The following is a 16,223-nucleotide window of genomic DNA, read 5'->3' on the forward strand; positions in this document are numbered from 1 at the left end:
GCCCCACTCACACAGGTTGCAGGAGAAGGGGAAGGAGGGATAGCTCGGCTGTGGGGGGGTTTCCCTGAGAGAAACCAGACCCCAAGCTGGGCTCCCCAGCCCAGAGCACCAGAGCCAAGAACAGCAGCCCATGTAACATCCAGCTGTGAAAGGCTTCTATCAGCCAGGGAGAGAGGCAGACTGTTGGAGATAAAGCCACTTTCAAAACAAAACAAAAACCCAGAGCACAGGATTTTCATTGCAGCCACTCACCTGAGGCTTTGGTGAAGGGAGGATAGTATGAACTGGAGTCACCTGAGGAGAATCTGGGGTTGGGGGAGTTGGGGAGACAGGGAGGAATGGCAGCCAGGAGACCTGAGCTTGATCATCTCCCCCACCCATACCGCAGCAGCCATTTTTCCTGAGAGGCACAAGCCCTTCAAAGCCCCAACAGCTTGAGAAAGCAGAAGGGTAGTCTAAGGGAATTTTGGGAAAACATGAAACGTGACAGCATCCACATCATAGGGGTACCAGAAGGAGAAGAAAGAGAGCAAGGAACAGAGAATCTGTTTAAAGAAATAATGACAGAAAACTTCCCTAACCTGGTGAAGGAAAAAATCACACAAGTTCAGGAAGCACAGAGAGCCCTAATAAAGATGAACCCAAAGAGACCCAATCCAAGACAAAATTAAAATGACAAACATTAAAGACAAAGAAAGGATCTTAAAGGCAGCAAGAGAGAAAGTTACCTACAAGGGAGTTCCCATTAGACTATCAGCTGATTTTTCAACAGAAACACTTCAGGCCAGAGGGGATGAAGTATTCAAAGCAATGAAAAATAAGTGACTGAACCTAAGACTACTCTATCCAGCAAGGCTATCATTCAAAATTGAAGGGGAAATAAAGGGCTTCACAGACAGAAAAAGACTAAAGGAGTACACTACCACCAAACTAGCATTGCAAGAAATGTTACAGGGACTGCTGTAAGAAGTAACGGGGGTGGGGGGTGGGGGGGGGATAGGTATACAGAAAAAAATTTCAGTACATAAATACCTATCAATAATAACCTTAAAAGTAAATGGCTTAAATGCTCCAATCAAAAGACATAGGGTAGCTGCATGGATAAGAAAACATGACCCATATATATGCTGTCTGCAAGAGACCCACTTCAGAACAAAAGATTCACACAGACTGAAAGTGAAGAAATGGAAAAAAATATTCCATGCAAATGGAAACAAAACAAAAGGTTGGGGTAGCAATACTCATATCTGACCAACTAGACTTCAAAACAAAGGCTATAGCCCTGGCAGGTGTGGCTCAGTTGGTTGGGTGTCATCCCATGCACCAGGACATTGCCAGTTCAATTCCCAGTTAAGGGCATATGCCCGAGTTGTGAGCCAGTCCCCAAAAAGGGGTGTGCAGCAGGCAGCCGATTGATGTTGTGCTCTCACATCAATGTTTCTCTCTCTCTCTCTCCCTAAAAATGGAACTGCTGTTTGAACCAGCAATCTCACTTCTGGGGATATACCCTAAGAAACCTGAAACACGAATCAGAAAGAATATATGCACCCCTATGTTCATAGCAGCATTATTTACAATAGCTAAGATCTGGAAACAGCCAATGTGCCCATCACTAGACGAGTGGACAAAAAACTGTGGTACATTTACATAATGGAATACTATGCAGCTATAAAAAACAAGCTCTTAGCCTTTGAGATAGTATGGATGGACCTGGAGATTATTATACTAAGCGAAATAAGCCAGTTAGAGAAAGACAAATATCACATGATCTCACTTATATGTGGAATCTAATGAACATAATAAACTGATGAACAAAACAGGTCCAGAGACTGGAACAGAATGACAGATCTCAGAGGGGAGGGTGGATGGGACAGAAAGAGATTAACCAAAAAACGCATATGCATAACCGGTGGACACAGACAACAGTTTGAGGAAGGCCTAGGGTGGGGCAGGGGCTGGGTGGAGCAAGGCAAAGGAGGGGAAAATGGGGGACATCTGTAGTACTGTCAACAATAAATTTTTTAAAAAATAAAGCAAGCATAAAGGTGTCAGGCAAGAAATTATGTGTTAGATTCAAGTAGGAGGGGTACCCACAGAGAAACAATGAAATGGCTATGGAAATACCAATAACCAACTTAGTAATGCTGCCTCCTTGTGAAACACTCAAATGAGAAAAAAATGGCCAAGGAGAAAAGACAGTCTACACATATAACTCTTCTGTTCTGACACTAAGGAAAAGAAAGATGAAAGGGGAGAAAAGAAAACAGTTATCTCATTCACACAGGAAAGCCAGTAACATCCTAAGGTCTAATTGGAATGCTAAGAAAGCAAACTTAATGAGGTGAGTGTGAAGTTAAAGACTGGAGAATATTGTTAATTTTGATGCAAGGTTGCTTTGAAGCACTGAAATACAGGCACCATAAATCCAAAAGTTTTTTATTTAAATAGCTTAAATAAACTGTTTTAGTTAGTCCATCGGAGTTAGGGTAAATAACTCTAAACTCCAACAGCTGGAGTTTAGTGAGGATTTTGCTAAACCTAATCTAGATATATGATTTTGTAATTGTTTCTAATTTTTCTAAATTATACCACTATTCTCAATATACTATTATAAATGTGGTGATTAGCAAGAGATTTATAACTGAGCTTATTTTAATATTTCCCTTGTGATAAGTAATTGTATCAAATACTACGTATCTATATTCAGTTATCTGCTGTGTTATGGACTGAATGTTTGTGGCCCCAAAAAATGTATATGCTGAAATCCTAACCCCTGTCATAGTATTAGGAGGCAGAGCCTTTGGGAGGTGATTAGGTCATGAGGGTGGAGTCCTCAAGAATATGGTTAGTGCCCTGAGGACCCCAGAGAGCTCCCTGACTCCCTTTCCGCCATATGATGGGGAGGAGGTGGCAGTCTGCAATCCAGAAGAGGGCCCTCACCAGAATCCAACCATGCTGGCACCCTTATCTCAGAACTCCACGCTCCATTACTTGACAAATAAGTTTCTGTTGCTTATAAGCCACCCAGGTATATCATGTTCTGTTATAGCAGCCTGAATAGACTAAGATACTCTATTAGCAGGAGAGTTACAGGGGAGGATATGATGAAGTTCTGTCCAGCTGGTCCTGCAGCCACAAAGACAGCCAATACCATCTTTCCCTACTGGAAACCACATAAATTGCTGGCATGTTGCCTACAACAGTGAGGCAAGAAACCCAAGCCTACAACACGACGGCCATCTAGTGATTATAGCACTAATCAATTGGTCTGCCTTCTCAAGACTTCCAGTGCCTGACGCATGGGGATAAAGAGGCTTCAGCTGTCTCCAAGGGAGAGAAATCAGAATTTCCTTTTGCTAATTACTGGCTTGACCACTGATCTTCAATTTAACAATATCCCACTAAGTTGGTATATTCAAATCCAAACTACAGACTGCTGCATTTTGGATGCTGTTTGCAAAGTCACAGAGCTTTAAAAGTTTCAAGTATTTATAATTTTGCACTTTTAGTGCATCCTGAGGCCTCAAAAACGACACATAATTGGGGTACAAAAATCAGAGAAATACATCTTTAAAGCTATAAGTCCTCCACTACAGGTTAACAATATAATTAAAAGAAGTCACTTTCTTAAACAAATGAAGTATGATTACCTAAAAGATAATTTTTTTAAAAGAAAGAGTTTACTGCATAACTTGGACAAAAAGCAGTCAATCTAAGGTCAGAATGATTGATCACCCACCTGTGGATTCTTCAATTTAGTAATAACTTTCCAAGCTTCATTGAGAATTTGAAGTCGATCTCCCTCAGGAGGATCAGCCAAGGCCAAGTTTAACCCCAGTGAGCGAAAAAGAAGATGCTAAGAAAAATACAAAATCGTTAAGATACTGGAGATTTTAAATCAGAACAATTGCAGGCTTAAGGCTGTCACACTGAGCTCGCCTCAGGGCTAATCTTCCAATGACCTCTTTCTGAAATTCCACTACAGACTTCCACAAGGTAGATGAAGAAGGGAAAATAAAGAGCTGGCTCTTGTATTGGTCTTATCGTGGGCCATAATGTCCTGCTGGACGGAGTGGTTCATAAATAATGAGTAAAGACATATTTTTAGAGATGTAAAACCAAAGTATTTTCTAAATACTTCACAGTGAGCTGATTCTACCGATTTAGGACCCACGGAGGAAACCTGCCGCTCAGCAATTACATGTGTCTAACGATCCCAATCTGAGGCTCATCTTCCATCATGTTCTTCAGACACAGAGCCTACTCTTGCTTCCCTGTTGGCCTAAGCTGCCCTGACACCAACTTTCTCCCTCAAGAGGTATTGAGTCAGTACTACCCACCTGTCCTTGCACTGAGCATGAAGTGAAAAGCCTACCTTGGGGAAGCCAGCCTCGTTGCACTCTTTAATCATGCCAATGAAATCTATGGACCTGGTGGCGATGAACTCGGCCCGGAAAGCGGACATCACAGAATTCAACAGCAAGGCACTGCAAGACACATATGCTGCACATCAGCAGAGCTCCCCTTTAGGAAAGTCGCTTTAATTTTAGGACATAAGTTGCCTGGAAGGATGACTGACAGCCCTTTTTTTAAGGTTCGGAAAAAAAAAAAAAAACTTGAGTAAAAAGGCAACCTCTAGAGGTTAATACAGTGTCATATGCATATTGGGAAGTTGAATGTTAAATTGACTGGATGGATGGATGGGTGGGTGGATGAGTGGATAGGTGGGTGGCTGGAGGGACAGGTAAATAAGTGATAAAATCCATTTACACAGAAGTAAACTGAGCATTCAATAGGCTGGTGCACTAGTAAAGCTAAACATTAAGTAACAATATTGATCCAAGCTGAAAATATATATCCATTCACATCTCTTATGAAATCACTGTTCTGGGACGTAGGGACACAGTGACTTAGACATATACCACCAAGAGGAGAGATAAGAAGATGAGTTCATCCTAATCCTACCACTTATCACAGCCCCATGAGGAAAGGACTATTATTAAACCCATTTTATAGATAAAGAGACTGGGTCACAGAGAGGTCAATTAAGTAACCCAAGGTCACAAAGCTGAGAGAGAGTACAGTCAGGCATCTGAAGCCAGACAACTAGATTCTAGCTTCCTGACCTCCATGCTGTCCTGCCCCTCTGCTGGTCCTCTTGCCCACATAAGCATGCCAAGCTGAAAAAAGCAACCAACTCCATTTCCAACTCATGCCTTATTAATTTTAAAATACTTACTTGTTTCCTAGTTTCTTGCATCGCTCCATCATCTCAGTTAGCAGAATCTAATAAGTTTAAAAAAAAAAAATCATCAGGTTGGAGAACCTAAAGCAACACTTCTCACCAAATAATTTCCAAAGTAATACTCTAAAATAAATGTAGCCTCATGATCATTTCCATAATCCTCACTGCCTGGCAGGGATGGGGAGGGTGGGGGAGAAAACAGTGCACTCTTGTGGCATTTCATATAATGGCTAAGAACTGGGGCCCTGGCATCCTGCACACCTGGGTTCAAATACAGTCTCACCAAGTACCAACAGTGAGACCTTGGGTCAGTTGCGTGACTTCACTAAGCCTGAGCTTCTGTAGGCAGGTGATACAGGTGGTACCATCCTACCTGCAGGGTTACTGCAGGATGATGACAGAGGTACTGATAAGAATGGAAATTACTCCCCATCTCTCCTATAACTCCCCACTTTCCTCCCCATTGCATGAGGTGCCAGTGGAATTCTCAGTAAAACAAGTAACACAGGGCCAGTGCTTGGTGCCCACTTGTCACAGTGAGGAGCACTCTGCACTTGTGCTCTCACCACTCATGACCACCCATGAGGCAAGCTCTCTCTCCTCCCACTTTGCAGATGAGAAACTGAGTGACAGAAGAGTGACGTGCTTTGACCAAGATGACACAGCTAGCTATGCAGGCTGGATGTGACCTTGGCCATCTATCATCAAAGGCCATGCTCTTCACCACATTTCCTCTCCACAAATTCTGAAGCATACTTTTTGCCCCAAAAGAAAGATAATGTTTTACTCATTGGAGTACTGTTAATGGCTTTAGAGCTATCTTAAAACAATTACATATCTTTGAAAGAGCTCTCGTTTTTAAAAAATCAATGGAAGAAGTATTCTTTAGGGTAGTGGTTTGGGAAGGTTTTGACTGGCACAGACAAGTCACCCCAAGGACAAAAATGCAGTATTGACAAGGGGCACTCACAATGCACAGGAGCTGGGCTCAGCACTTCACATACCTTTCTCATTTACTCTTCCTAATAGCCTTGTGAGGCCCATGTAAACCATCCCCAACTTTACAGCAAAGGAAGCCAAAGCTCAAATAGGTTGAGCCACTTCCTAGTAGGTGATGGAAATCAGACTTGCATTTAAGTCCGGTGCCAAAGTCCAAAAAATACAACAAGTCTTCTTCAGCGCAGTACCACCCTTTCCAGCGGTGCCACTCTATGTTGCCTGAATAATTAAGCTGATAGCTGACTTTGGGGGTACTGTTGGTACCACTCCCCCAAAACCCTGATTTTATTCATATTTCTGTCCCTGCCCAACAAAAACCAGCTGTGACCTATTATGGACTAAGTTATGCCACACCCCCTCCCATTTATATGTTAGAGCCCTAACCCCAAATGTGACTGTTTAGAGATTGGGCTTTTAAGGAAGGAATTAATATTAGAAGGCTGTAAGAGTGGGGCCCTAATCCAATGGGACTGGTATCCTTATAAAAAGAGGAAGAGGCCAGGAAGGCACTCATACACAGAAAAGACGATGTGAGGACACCATGAGAAGACAGGAGGTCTGCAGGCCAAGGAGAAAAGCCTCACCAGAAACCAACCCTGCTGGCACCTTGATGTTGGACTTTTAGCCTCCAGACCTGTGAGAAAATAAGTTTATGTTGTTTAAGCTGCCCAATTGGTTATGGCAGCCTGCTGTGGTCTAAATGACCACCTAAACCCCAAGGTGATGGTATTAGGAGGTGGAGACTTTGAGAGGTGATTAGGTCATGAAGGTGGAGCCCTCATGAGTAGAATTAGTACCCTTAGAGAAGTGGCCCAAGAAAGCTTCTTTGTCCCTTCTGCCACGTGGGGCACAGCAAAAAGAAAGTCATCTATGAACCAGGATGTGGACCCTCATCAGACACTGATAGCATCTTGATCTTGGATTTCCCAGCCTCCAGAACTGTGAAAAATGAATGTGTGTTGTTTAAAATACCACTCAGCTTGTAGTATTTTGTTACTACAGTCTGAACAGACTAGGTAAACAAATACAGATCAAACCAATCACGGTGGTCTCATTCCCCCACCAGTGGTAGGTTCAGACAGGGTCACATGACCCATTTTTAGCTGCTGAGACAGGGCTTTGAGGAGAGATTTCCTTGTTCTCAAACCGAAATCCAAGGAATTGGAGACTCCCATTTTTCTGCCTCTGGATGCAGCCGTGTCTGGACATGATGCCTGGAATGGTTGCAGCCACTTTGCTATCTGGAGGCAGCAGAGCAAAGAGATGGACAGAACCTGGCTGGTCCAGAGCTTGCACTTGTTATTCTAGAGAACACATTGAATTATTTTTGTAGGGCAAGTTAGGTGTTTGTTCCTTGCAGCCTGAAGCCATTCAGCTGATAATAAAACTGCTAATGTCACAAATGGCTTCCCTAGCCCACTTATAAAGCATTTATATTTGAAAAGTCATTCTTGAAGATTAATATCAAGTGGTTTCTGTGAAAGGCTGAGAAAGAGATAGTGTGCATAATAATTATCACATTGATACTCCCCGACACACACAAATAATCAATAACTCATTGAGCAACTTCAAGGTATCAGCCACTACTCTAGGCACTGGGGACGGTGCAGTGAGGAGGAAATCAGACATAAGTCCATGACCTCATGTGGCTTATTCTCTCATACACATGCGTGCATATGTGCATGTGCACACACAAACACACAAGACATGCATAAATAAATTAATCATCTTGGCCTACTACTTCTGCAAAGGTGAACTAGGGCAAATGCCAACATATAGACAAAATATTCTGGCCATTAAGACGAAACAAATGCTTACAAAGTTCTCTTTTTACAAGAGATGAACACATTAAAAATACATCCAATATGTGACTTTAAAAAAACAATGGCTCTGTTGTCATTTAGGAAAATTTACAAGTGTCCAGAGGGCCAATTGTTATGGCTCGCAGGCAGGTCTGTTAAAGGTTATTAATTTTTTTTTCTGAGAAGTAACAGGATTGATTATCTTTGGCAAGAACAAGAGGAACAACAGTTCAAACCAGACTGAGATCAAAACAAGCCTGTTGGCTGAGTGAAACCACTGAAAAACTTGCAAATCAGCACACTAGTCTGCACAAGCAGAGCAGAGCCAGGAGCTTCATTAGGCCCCAACGGTTCCTTTATTTATGTATTTCATTTATAAAAATTATAAAAATAAGATATGTTTATGGTCAAAAGTTCAAACAATATTATCATGCATCAAGTACAAAGTGAATACCCTCCCTCCCAACTCCCATTTCCTAATAGTCCCCAGTATCAACACTGTGTTTATCTTTTTAAACCTTTGTCTGCGCCCCGTAAATATACAGCTTTTGTTGAAAAAGTGTGAGGTTTTACATTGCTGTTGCATTACCAATATGGGTAGTCTTATACATACTGGGCTACAACTTGCCTTTTTAAAAAATATATCTTTATTGATTTCAGAGAGAGGAAGGAAGAGGGAGAGAGAGAGATAGAAACATCAAGGATGAGAGAGTCATTGATCGGCTGCCTCCTGCACGCCCCTGACTGGGGATCGAGCCCACAACCCAGCATGTGCCTTGGCCGGGAATTGAATCGCAATCTCCTGGATCCTAGGCCAACGCTCAACCGCTGAGCCATGCCCAGCCGGGCTGCAAATTGCCTTTTTACTCAAGAATCTAGCAAGAGCCTTGCTCCCCCCACATTAGTTCACACAAATCTACCTCATTATATTAATGGCTGAGGAATCCATACCACAAATATAACACTGCTGTTCAAGTTGGCCCTAATGGATGGATTTTTTTTAATTGTTGTTGTTTTATTTTGGACCTTTTATAGATTCATAAAAAACTGCAAAAATAGCAGAGAGATCCAGGGTACTCATGACCCAGCTTTCCCCAAAGTTTACATCTTTCATGAATATAGTGCATTATTAAAGGCTGGAAACTGACATTATTATAATAAATTAACTAGACTACTTCACCAGGGTTTACATGCGCTCATTATCGTGGGAGGCTTTGTGACATTGCATTCACGGGGATTTGTAGAACCATCATCATATTAAAGACTTTAAAATATTTTTAAAGGTTATCTACAGGTGAGGGTCATATACCCACTTCAAAAGCAGAGGTAAAGAAAAAATAAGTTGGGGCAGCACTGCACTTCGATTTTCTAAACCAAAATTAATTCCTATGCAGCCCAGACTTCTCACGAATTTGTACTTCTGCTTTTACTAACTTTCCAACCAGTGTTTATAAATACTGCTTCACGGAAAGGAGAATTAAACAATACGCACATCATCTTTTTGTTTTTATTTTTCTAACTGAAGTAGAAATTTAACGGGGGAAATCATGAACAAATCTTAACAGCTAATACTCCTTCCCCCGATTCAGAGTTAATATAGTTCAGGTCTCAAAAAAATAAAATACTTCAAAGGGAATAAAATGAAATTATATGCCCCAGGCATTAAAACGAGATAATTTTAATTTTTCATATTATTCTCTTTCTCTGGGGAACTTTTTCCTAATTTGAAAGAATGAAAATAACACACTTGTGGGACATCCAGTCAGAATGGCTAAGTAGGAAACCCTATGCTCAGTTCCTCCCATGATCACACCAAAATTACAACTAAATTATACAACAACCATCACTGAAAAGCACCTGAAGACCAGCTGAACAGATTTCCTATAACTAAGGATGTTAAGAAGAAGCCACATGGAGATTGGTAGGAGGGGTAAAGCATGGAAAGGGCAGGTCCCACACCCAGGGTGAGATGATTAAGAGTAGGGAGGGATAGCTCAGCTGCAGAAGTCTCCCCTGAGAGCAAGGGTCCCATTCCCACACCAAAGTCCCCAGCCCAAAGCACCAGTGCCAGGAAGAAGAGTCCTCACAACATTTGGCTGTGAAAACTGATCAAGATTGTACACGAGAAAGACAAAGGGTTGTGGGAGACTGAGACGTGCACTTTTAATGGACCAACACACAAACTCACTTGCTCTAAGCTCCAGGGCATGCATACCAGCTCAAAAAGCACATGGGACATACAGAAAAGAACTAAACTGACTAACTCAGAGTGAGGACAGGAGGGGCACAAGTGGGGCAACACTATGGGGATACAAAAATTGGCAGGCACCACTATTCCTTTATTCAGCTCCTCTTTAACCTAGCCAGCCCAGCACGAGCTCCATTAACCTGGCTAACACCCTTTGCCCCACACTGGTGATTCCCTAACACTCATCCCCATCCAACTAGCTCATCTGGCCAGGTATGTGGGACTGGCCTCCACACAACAGCTCATCTGCTGTAGTCTCAGCCATCCCTCACAGCCAGTCAACCTGAGGGTCAACAGCACTCGCAGATATGCCAACAGCAACTGACGCCCGAGTACAACAGGAGGGTGCACACAACTCACAAAAGGGACACCCCCGGAGCACCCAGCTCAGGTGACTAGGGAGACTGTGCCACTAGGCCCTACAGGACACCTACTACATTAGACCATGCCGCCAAGACCAGGAGACATAAAAGCCCTATCTAACACATACAAACAAACCCAGGGAGGCAGCCAAAATGAGGAAACAAAGAAATACATCCCAAATGAAAGAACAGGACAAAACTACAGAAAAAGAACTAAACAAAATGGAGACAAGTAACCTACCACAGAGTTCAAAACACTGGTTACAAGGAGGCTAATGAACTTAAGGGAAGAATAGATGGACTCAGTGAGAATTTCACAAAGAGATAGAAACCATAAAAAAGGAAATAGAAAGCATAGAAAGCATAAAAAAAAATCAGTCAAAAATAAAGACTACAATAACTTAAATGAAAAATACACTAGAGGGAATCAACAACAAATTAGATGAAGCAGAGGATCAAAGCAGTGACCTGAAAGACAAGACAGTGGAAAACATCCAATTGGAACAGCAAACAAACAAACAAACAAATAAATCTTTAAAAACCAAGGACCGTTTAAGGGACCTCTTAGGCAACATCAAGCATACCAACATTCATATCGTATGGGTACCCAAAGAAGAGAGAGTGAGCAAAGGATTGAAAACCTATTTGAAGAAATAATGACAGAAAACTTCCCTAAACCTGGGAAAGGAAACAGACATACATATGTAGAAAGTGGAGAGAGTCCCAAAGCTGAACCCAAAGAGGCCCAGACCATCATAATTAAAATGCCAAAGGTAAAAGACAAAAAGAATCTTAAAAGCAGCAAGAGAAAAGCAATTAGTTGCCTACAAGGGAGCTGCCATAAGACTGTCAGCTGACTTCTCAACAGAAACTTTATAGGCCAGAAGGAAATGGCAAGAAATATTCAAAGTGATGAAAAGCAAAGATCTACAACCAAGATTTCTTTACTCAGCAAGGCTATTATTTAGAATCAAAGGAGAGATAAAAGAGTTTTCCAGCTAAAAGCTCCAATTTTAGGGGAGAGAAGATGGCAGACAAACAGGCAGACCTTTCTTGCACCTTCTCCAGGGGCCAGACTGGAAATACAACTAAATTGGGAACATTCACCCAGAATTACCAAGGTCCAGCTGAGGAGGAGACTTATATTCAGAAAGGACAGAAAACACCTAGAGACTGATAGGAAGCATGAGGTTGCAAGAAGGGCTGACTCAGCTTCCAGGGATGGCAGGCTGAGAGTGAGGAGTAATCTCCTGGCTATGGGAGGGTCTTTACCCTGAGAAGATCGAGGCCTAGAACCCAGGCTGGGCTCCACAGCTGGGAACACCAGAGCTGAGACCAGTGGCCCATGTAACATCCAGCTGATAGAAACTCCAGGTTTCCAGGTGATCCTACTGGACTGCATACAAGAATCTCCACCCAGCTGAGGGAAGAGTAATATTCTGGGACACTCTAGGACAGGGAAACACACCCAACACTTCCCCTGAAATCTGAACAGCACCTCCCTCTTACCCCAAACCCAGAGGGCTATACTACCGATTCTGCCTAAAGCCCCTTCAGCAACAGACTTTTGAGTGATTAAGATTGATGGCTGGCCAGCAGGCGAAGGCAGGTGGAGGCACCCAGGAACCTGGGGAAGGTTGCTGACCCAGCCCTGTGCCCCGTGCTGCTAACAAACTAGGCTTAGAGTGCAGCTTGACCCTGCCCGCATACAGCCAGGTCCTGTGGTGACAGAAATAAACTGTGGATCCCTTGGAGCTTTAAACAGGTTGCTGAGAGCCAAAGAAGGGCAGTTTCTGACAGTGGTTACCACCTAAGTACATCACGGGAAGTCCAGAATTGGCAGGCAGAACAGTCAGCCACAGTCATTAGAAGAGCTAGATCCAAAGAGGGCTCCCAGGAGGCATTAAACTCTGCTGAGACGAACACCACTTCACTTTTTTTTTCCTGTTTCTCTTGCTTTTTTCCTTCCTTTTCTTTTTTTCCCTTTGTTCTTATCTTCATCTGTGTTATTGTCTGCTATTAGTCTATTGTTTCTTTCATATATATAATTTTTCTCTTCCCTTTCCCTACTCTACTTTTTTCTTCATTTTCTTCTGCTTGCTCATTTTCTGTCCTTCTCTTATTTTGGGAATATCTATTTTCCCCTTCAAATTTTTTTCTACCTCTTTTCTTTTATACCGATTTCCTTTCCCTATTCTTTATTCTTATTTTCTTTATTTCATCTCTGCCCTTTCATATTCCTTTTTCTTTCCCTATTTTTTCTTCTTCTTTCTTTTCTATAATTCCTGCTCTCTTTTCTCTTTCCTAATTATCTCATCTTTTGTGGTTGCTATGTTGTTGTAATTGGGGTCTTGTGTATGTTTTTGTTTTGTTTCTTTTGTTTCCTGTTTTGTTTTATTGTATTTTGTTCTGTTCTATCAGCACCTCCACAACAGCAAACACGACATGGTCGAGGGTGAGCCTCACAGCCAGCCAGCCTTAGTGGAGACTCCATCAACAAATGAGACAACAACATTCAAGATCCAGTTACAACAGGAGAACCAAAATAACTCAAACAAGCGGCAATCCTAGAGCACTCAGCTCAGGTGATCTAAGAGACTGCACCACTGGGTCCCACAAAGCACCTACAACATAAGATGAAACATCAAGACTGGGAGGCACAGCAGTTTGATCTAATACACAGAAACAAATATAAAGGGACAGCAAAAATGAGGAGACCAAAAAAACAACCCCCAAATGAAAGGAGGAATCATCAAGAAAAGGAACTAAATGAAATGGAGATATGCAATTTGTCAGATAAAGAATTCAAAGTAATGGTTATAAGGCTGAGAACTACACCAGCATAAAAAAAGAGACAGAAATCATGACTATGAATCAAGAAGAAATGAAGAACGACATAGCTAAAATAAAAAATATCTTGGAAGGAATTAACAGTAGACTACAAGAAGCTGAGGACCGAATCAGCAAATTAGAAATCAAGGTAGAAAAAAAACACCAATTCAGAGCAGCAGTTGAAAAACAAATTAAAAAGCAGGAGGAGAGTTTAAGAGAGCTTTGGGACAACATGAAACATAACAACATTCACATCACAGGCATACCAGAAGGAGAAGAATCTGAGGAAGGAATAGAGAGACTGTTTGAAGAAATAATGACAGAAAATTTCCCTGACCTGGTGAAGGAAAAAGTCACTCAAGTTCAGGAAATACAGAGTCCCGATCAAGATCAACCCCAAAAGAACCACACATAGACACATCATAATTAAAATGGCAAACCTTAAAGACAAAGAAAGAATCTTAAAGACTTCAAGAAAGAGAAAGTTACCTACAAGGGAGCTCCCATTAGACTGTCAGCTGATTTCTCAATATAAATACTTCAGGCCAGAGGGAGTGGCATGAAGTATACAAACTAATGAAAAACAAGGGACTGAATCCAAGATTACTCTATCCAACAAGGCTATCATTCAAAATTGAAGGTGAAATAAAGAGCTTCCCAAATCAAAAAAAGGCTAGGAGAGTTTACTACCACCAAACCAGCACTGCAAGAAATGCTAAAGGGATTGTTGTGAGAAGAAGAGAAACAGAGAGAGACATCAGGAAATACAAAGGAATATCAGAAAATACTACAAACATATGCCAACCAATTAGACAACCCGGAAGAAACAGATAAATTACTAGAAACATATAATCTTCTAAGGCTGAATCAGGAAGAAACAGAATATCTGAAGAGACTAATAACTACTAACAAAATTGAAGCAGTAATCAAAAAGCTCCCAGCAAAGAAAAGTCCTGGACCTGATGGCTTCACAGGTGAATTTAACCAAACATTCAAAAAATTAATACCTATTATTCTCTAACTATTCCAAAAATTTAAAGAAAAGGGAAGATTCATTTTACGAGGCCAGCATTATCCTGATACCAAACCAGCTAAAGACATTTCAAAAAAGAAAATTATAGACCAATATCCCTGATGAACATAGATGCAAAAATCCTCAACAAAATATTGGCAAATCAGATCCAGCAATACATTCAAGGGATCATACGCCATGACCAAGTGGGATTTATTCCAGGGATGCAAGGCTGGTAGAATATTTGCAAATCAATGAATGTGATACAGCATATAAACAAAATGAAGGACGATAGATGAAAAAAAAGCATTTGAAAAATCCAGCACCCATTTATAATACAAACTCTCAGCAAAGTGGGAACAGAGGGAACATACCACAATGTAATAAAGGCCACATATCACAAACCCACAGCCAACATCACACGCAAGGGTCAAAAGCTAAAAACATTTTTCTTAAGATCAGGAGCAAGACAAGGATGTCCACTTTCACCACTTTTAGTCAACATGTGTAGAATGTGCCTGAAATGGGGAGCATAATCTGTTTTTTACTTACTATAATTTTATTTTAATTGTATAAGGGGAAGGAAGCTTGTCATCAAACAACAACAAAAAAGCTGTTTTGAATCACTCCCCGATTTTCAGGGGAGGGGTGTATTCTGTATTTCAATTTTGTTTTGAAATTTTGTGTGTCAGATATTTGTAGCTCAAGGCATTTCTCCTTCCTCTCATCTAGATGGTGCTCCTTTCCGCTATATTTCTCTTGTCTGTCTTGCATATTGCCAAATACTGTGGCCAAACTTGACAATCCCACTTTGGAGGTGTGACCTGTTAAAGACATACGCACAGCTCTAACTCCCCAGCTGACATAACCCAGCCACTGTCAAAGAGCTTTTAGGCATCATACTATCATACATATTTTCAACACCATCCTCCACACTGACATCCATTCTTCTACATTTTAAAAATGATTACTTCTTTTTACAAGACACCTTACGTTCCTTATTTAAGTGCCCCAAGAATCAAAGATTATTACTATTCAGGTGACCTAATTTTTTAAAATCACTTCTTGTAGTGCAGTAATGATTTCCTAAGTTTTACTCCTAAGGGAAGCTCTTCCCAGCTTCTGCCATCCTTTGAGATTATTGGTGCTTAAAATAAAAGGAAGAATGCCTTAGGACATGAGCCTTTTATTTTAAATCTGATTTTGCCTTTCATTAAAATAAACGGGGGGAAAATAAGTGTTCTCACTTTCAATTATGCCAGTTTGCTCACGTGTTTCACTCTTTAGCTGAAAGGTAAGGTGGTCCTTGTCTGCAAGATCATGGTACCTCTTCCCAGGAGCCTGCGCCAGCATTTGGTTACTGAGATTATGCTTAAGATCATAGAGAATGGCCAGCAAATTTCAAACAATCTTCTATGTGTGATGGCTTGATTAAAAGTCAATTTATTTAATGTTAAAAAATTCACCTGACATACAAGATGTGCTATTTTCTCCTCATACTTTAGAATTTGGGAAAATAAAAATACCCAAAAAATGCATTATGCTTGCTGAAAAGTTAGGAAACATAAGCCAAGAAAAGTGAGTTAAGATGATCTAAAATCACTCTCCAGCCATATTCTGACATATCTTTCTTATTCCCACATGGGAATATACAAATGATGTTTGTAATCCTGATGGCACAGCAAACATTCAGACACTCTGTGTGGGGCATTCCCTGAAGCAC

General features: G+C 41.3%; 1 protein-coding gene across 2 annotated transcripts in view; it reads right to left on the minus strand.

Moving 5' to 3' along the window:
* VPS35L (VPS35 endosomal protein sorting factor like) overlaps positions 1–16,223 on the minus strand; it is a 116,991-nt gene that overhangs the window by 46,666 nt on the left and 54,102 nt on the right. For both annotated transcript variants that reach the window (XM_081131616.1, XM_081131615.1), the window contains 3 exons: positions 5,240–5,286; positions 4,376–4,487; positions 3,740–3,856 (listed from right to left, as the gene is read on the minus strand). In XM_081131616.1, coding sequence (XP_080987742.1) covers positions 3,740–3,856; positions 4,376–4,487; positions 5,240–5,286 — 276 coding nt within the window. The remainder of the gene's footprint in view (positions 1–3,739; positions 3,857–4,375; positions 4,488–5,239; positions 5,287–16,223) is intronic.

The sequence above is a fragment of the Miniopterus schreibersii genome, assembly GCF_964146895.1.
Source record: "Miniopterus schreibersii genome assembly, chromosome: 3".
Taxonomy (NCBI): domain Eukaryota; kingdom Metazoa; phylum Chordata; class Mammalia; order Chiroptera; family Miniopteridae; genus Miniopterus; species Miniopterus schreibersii.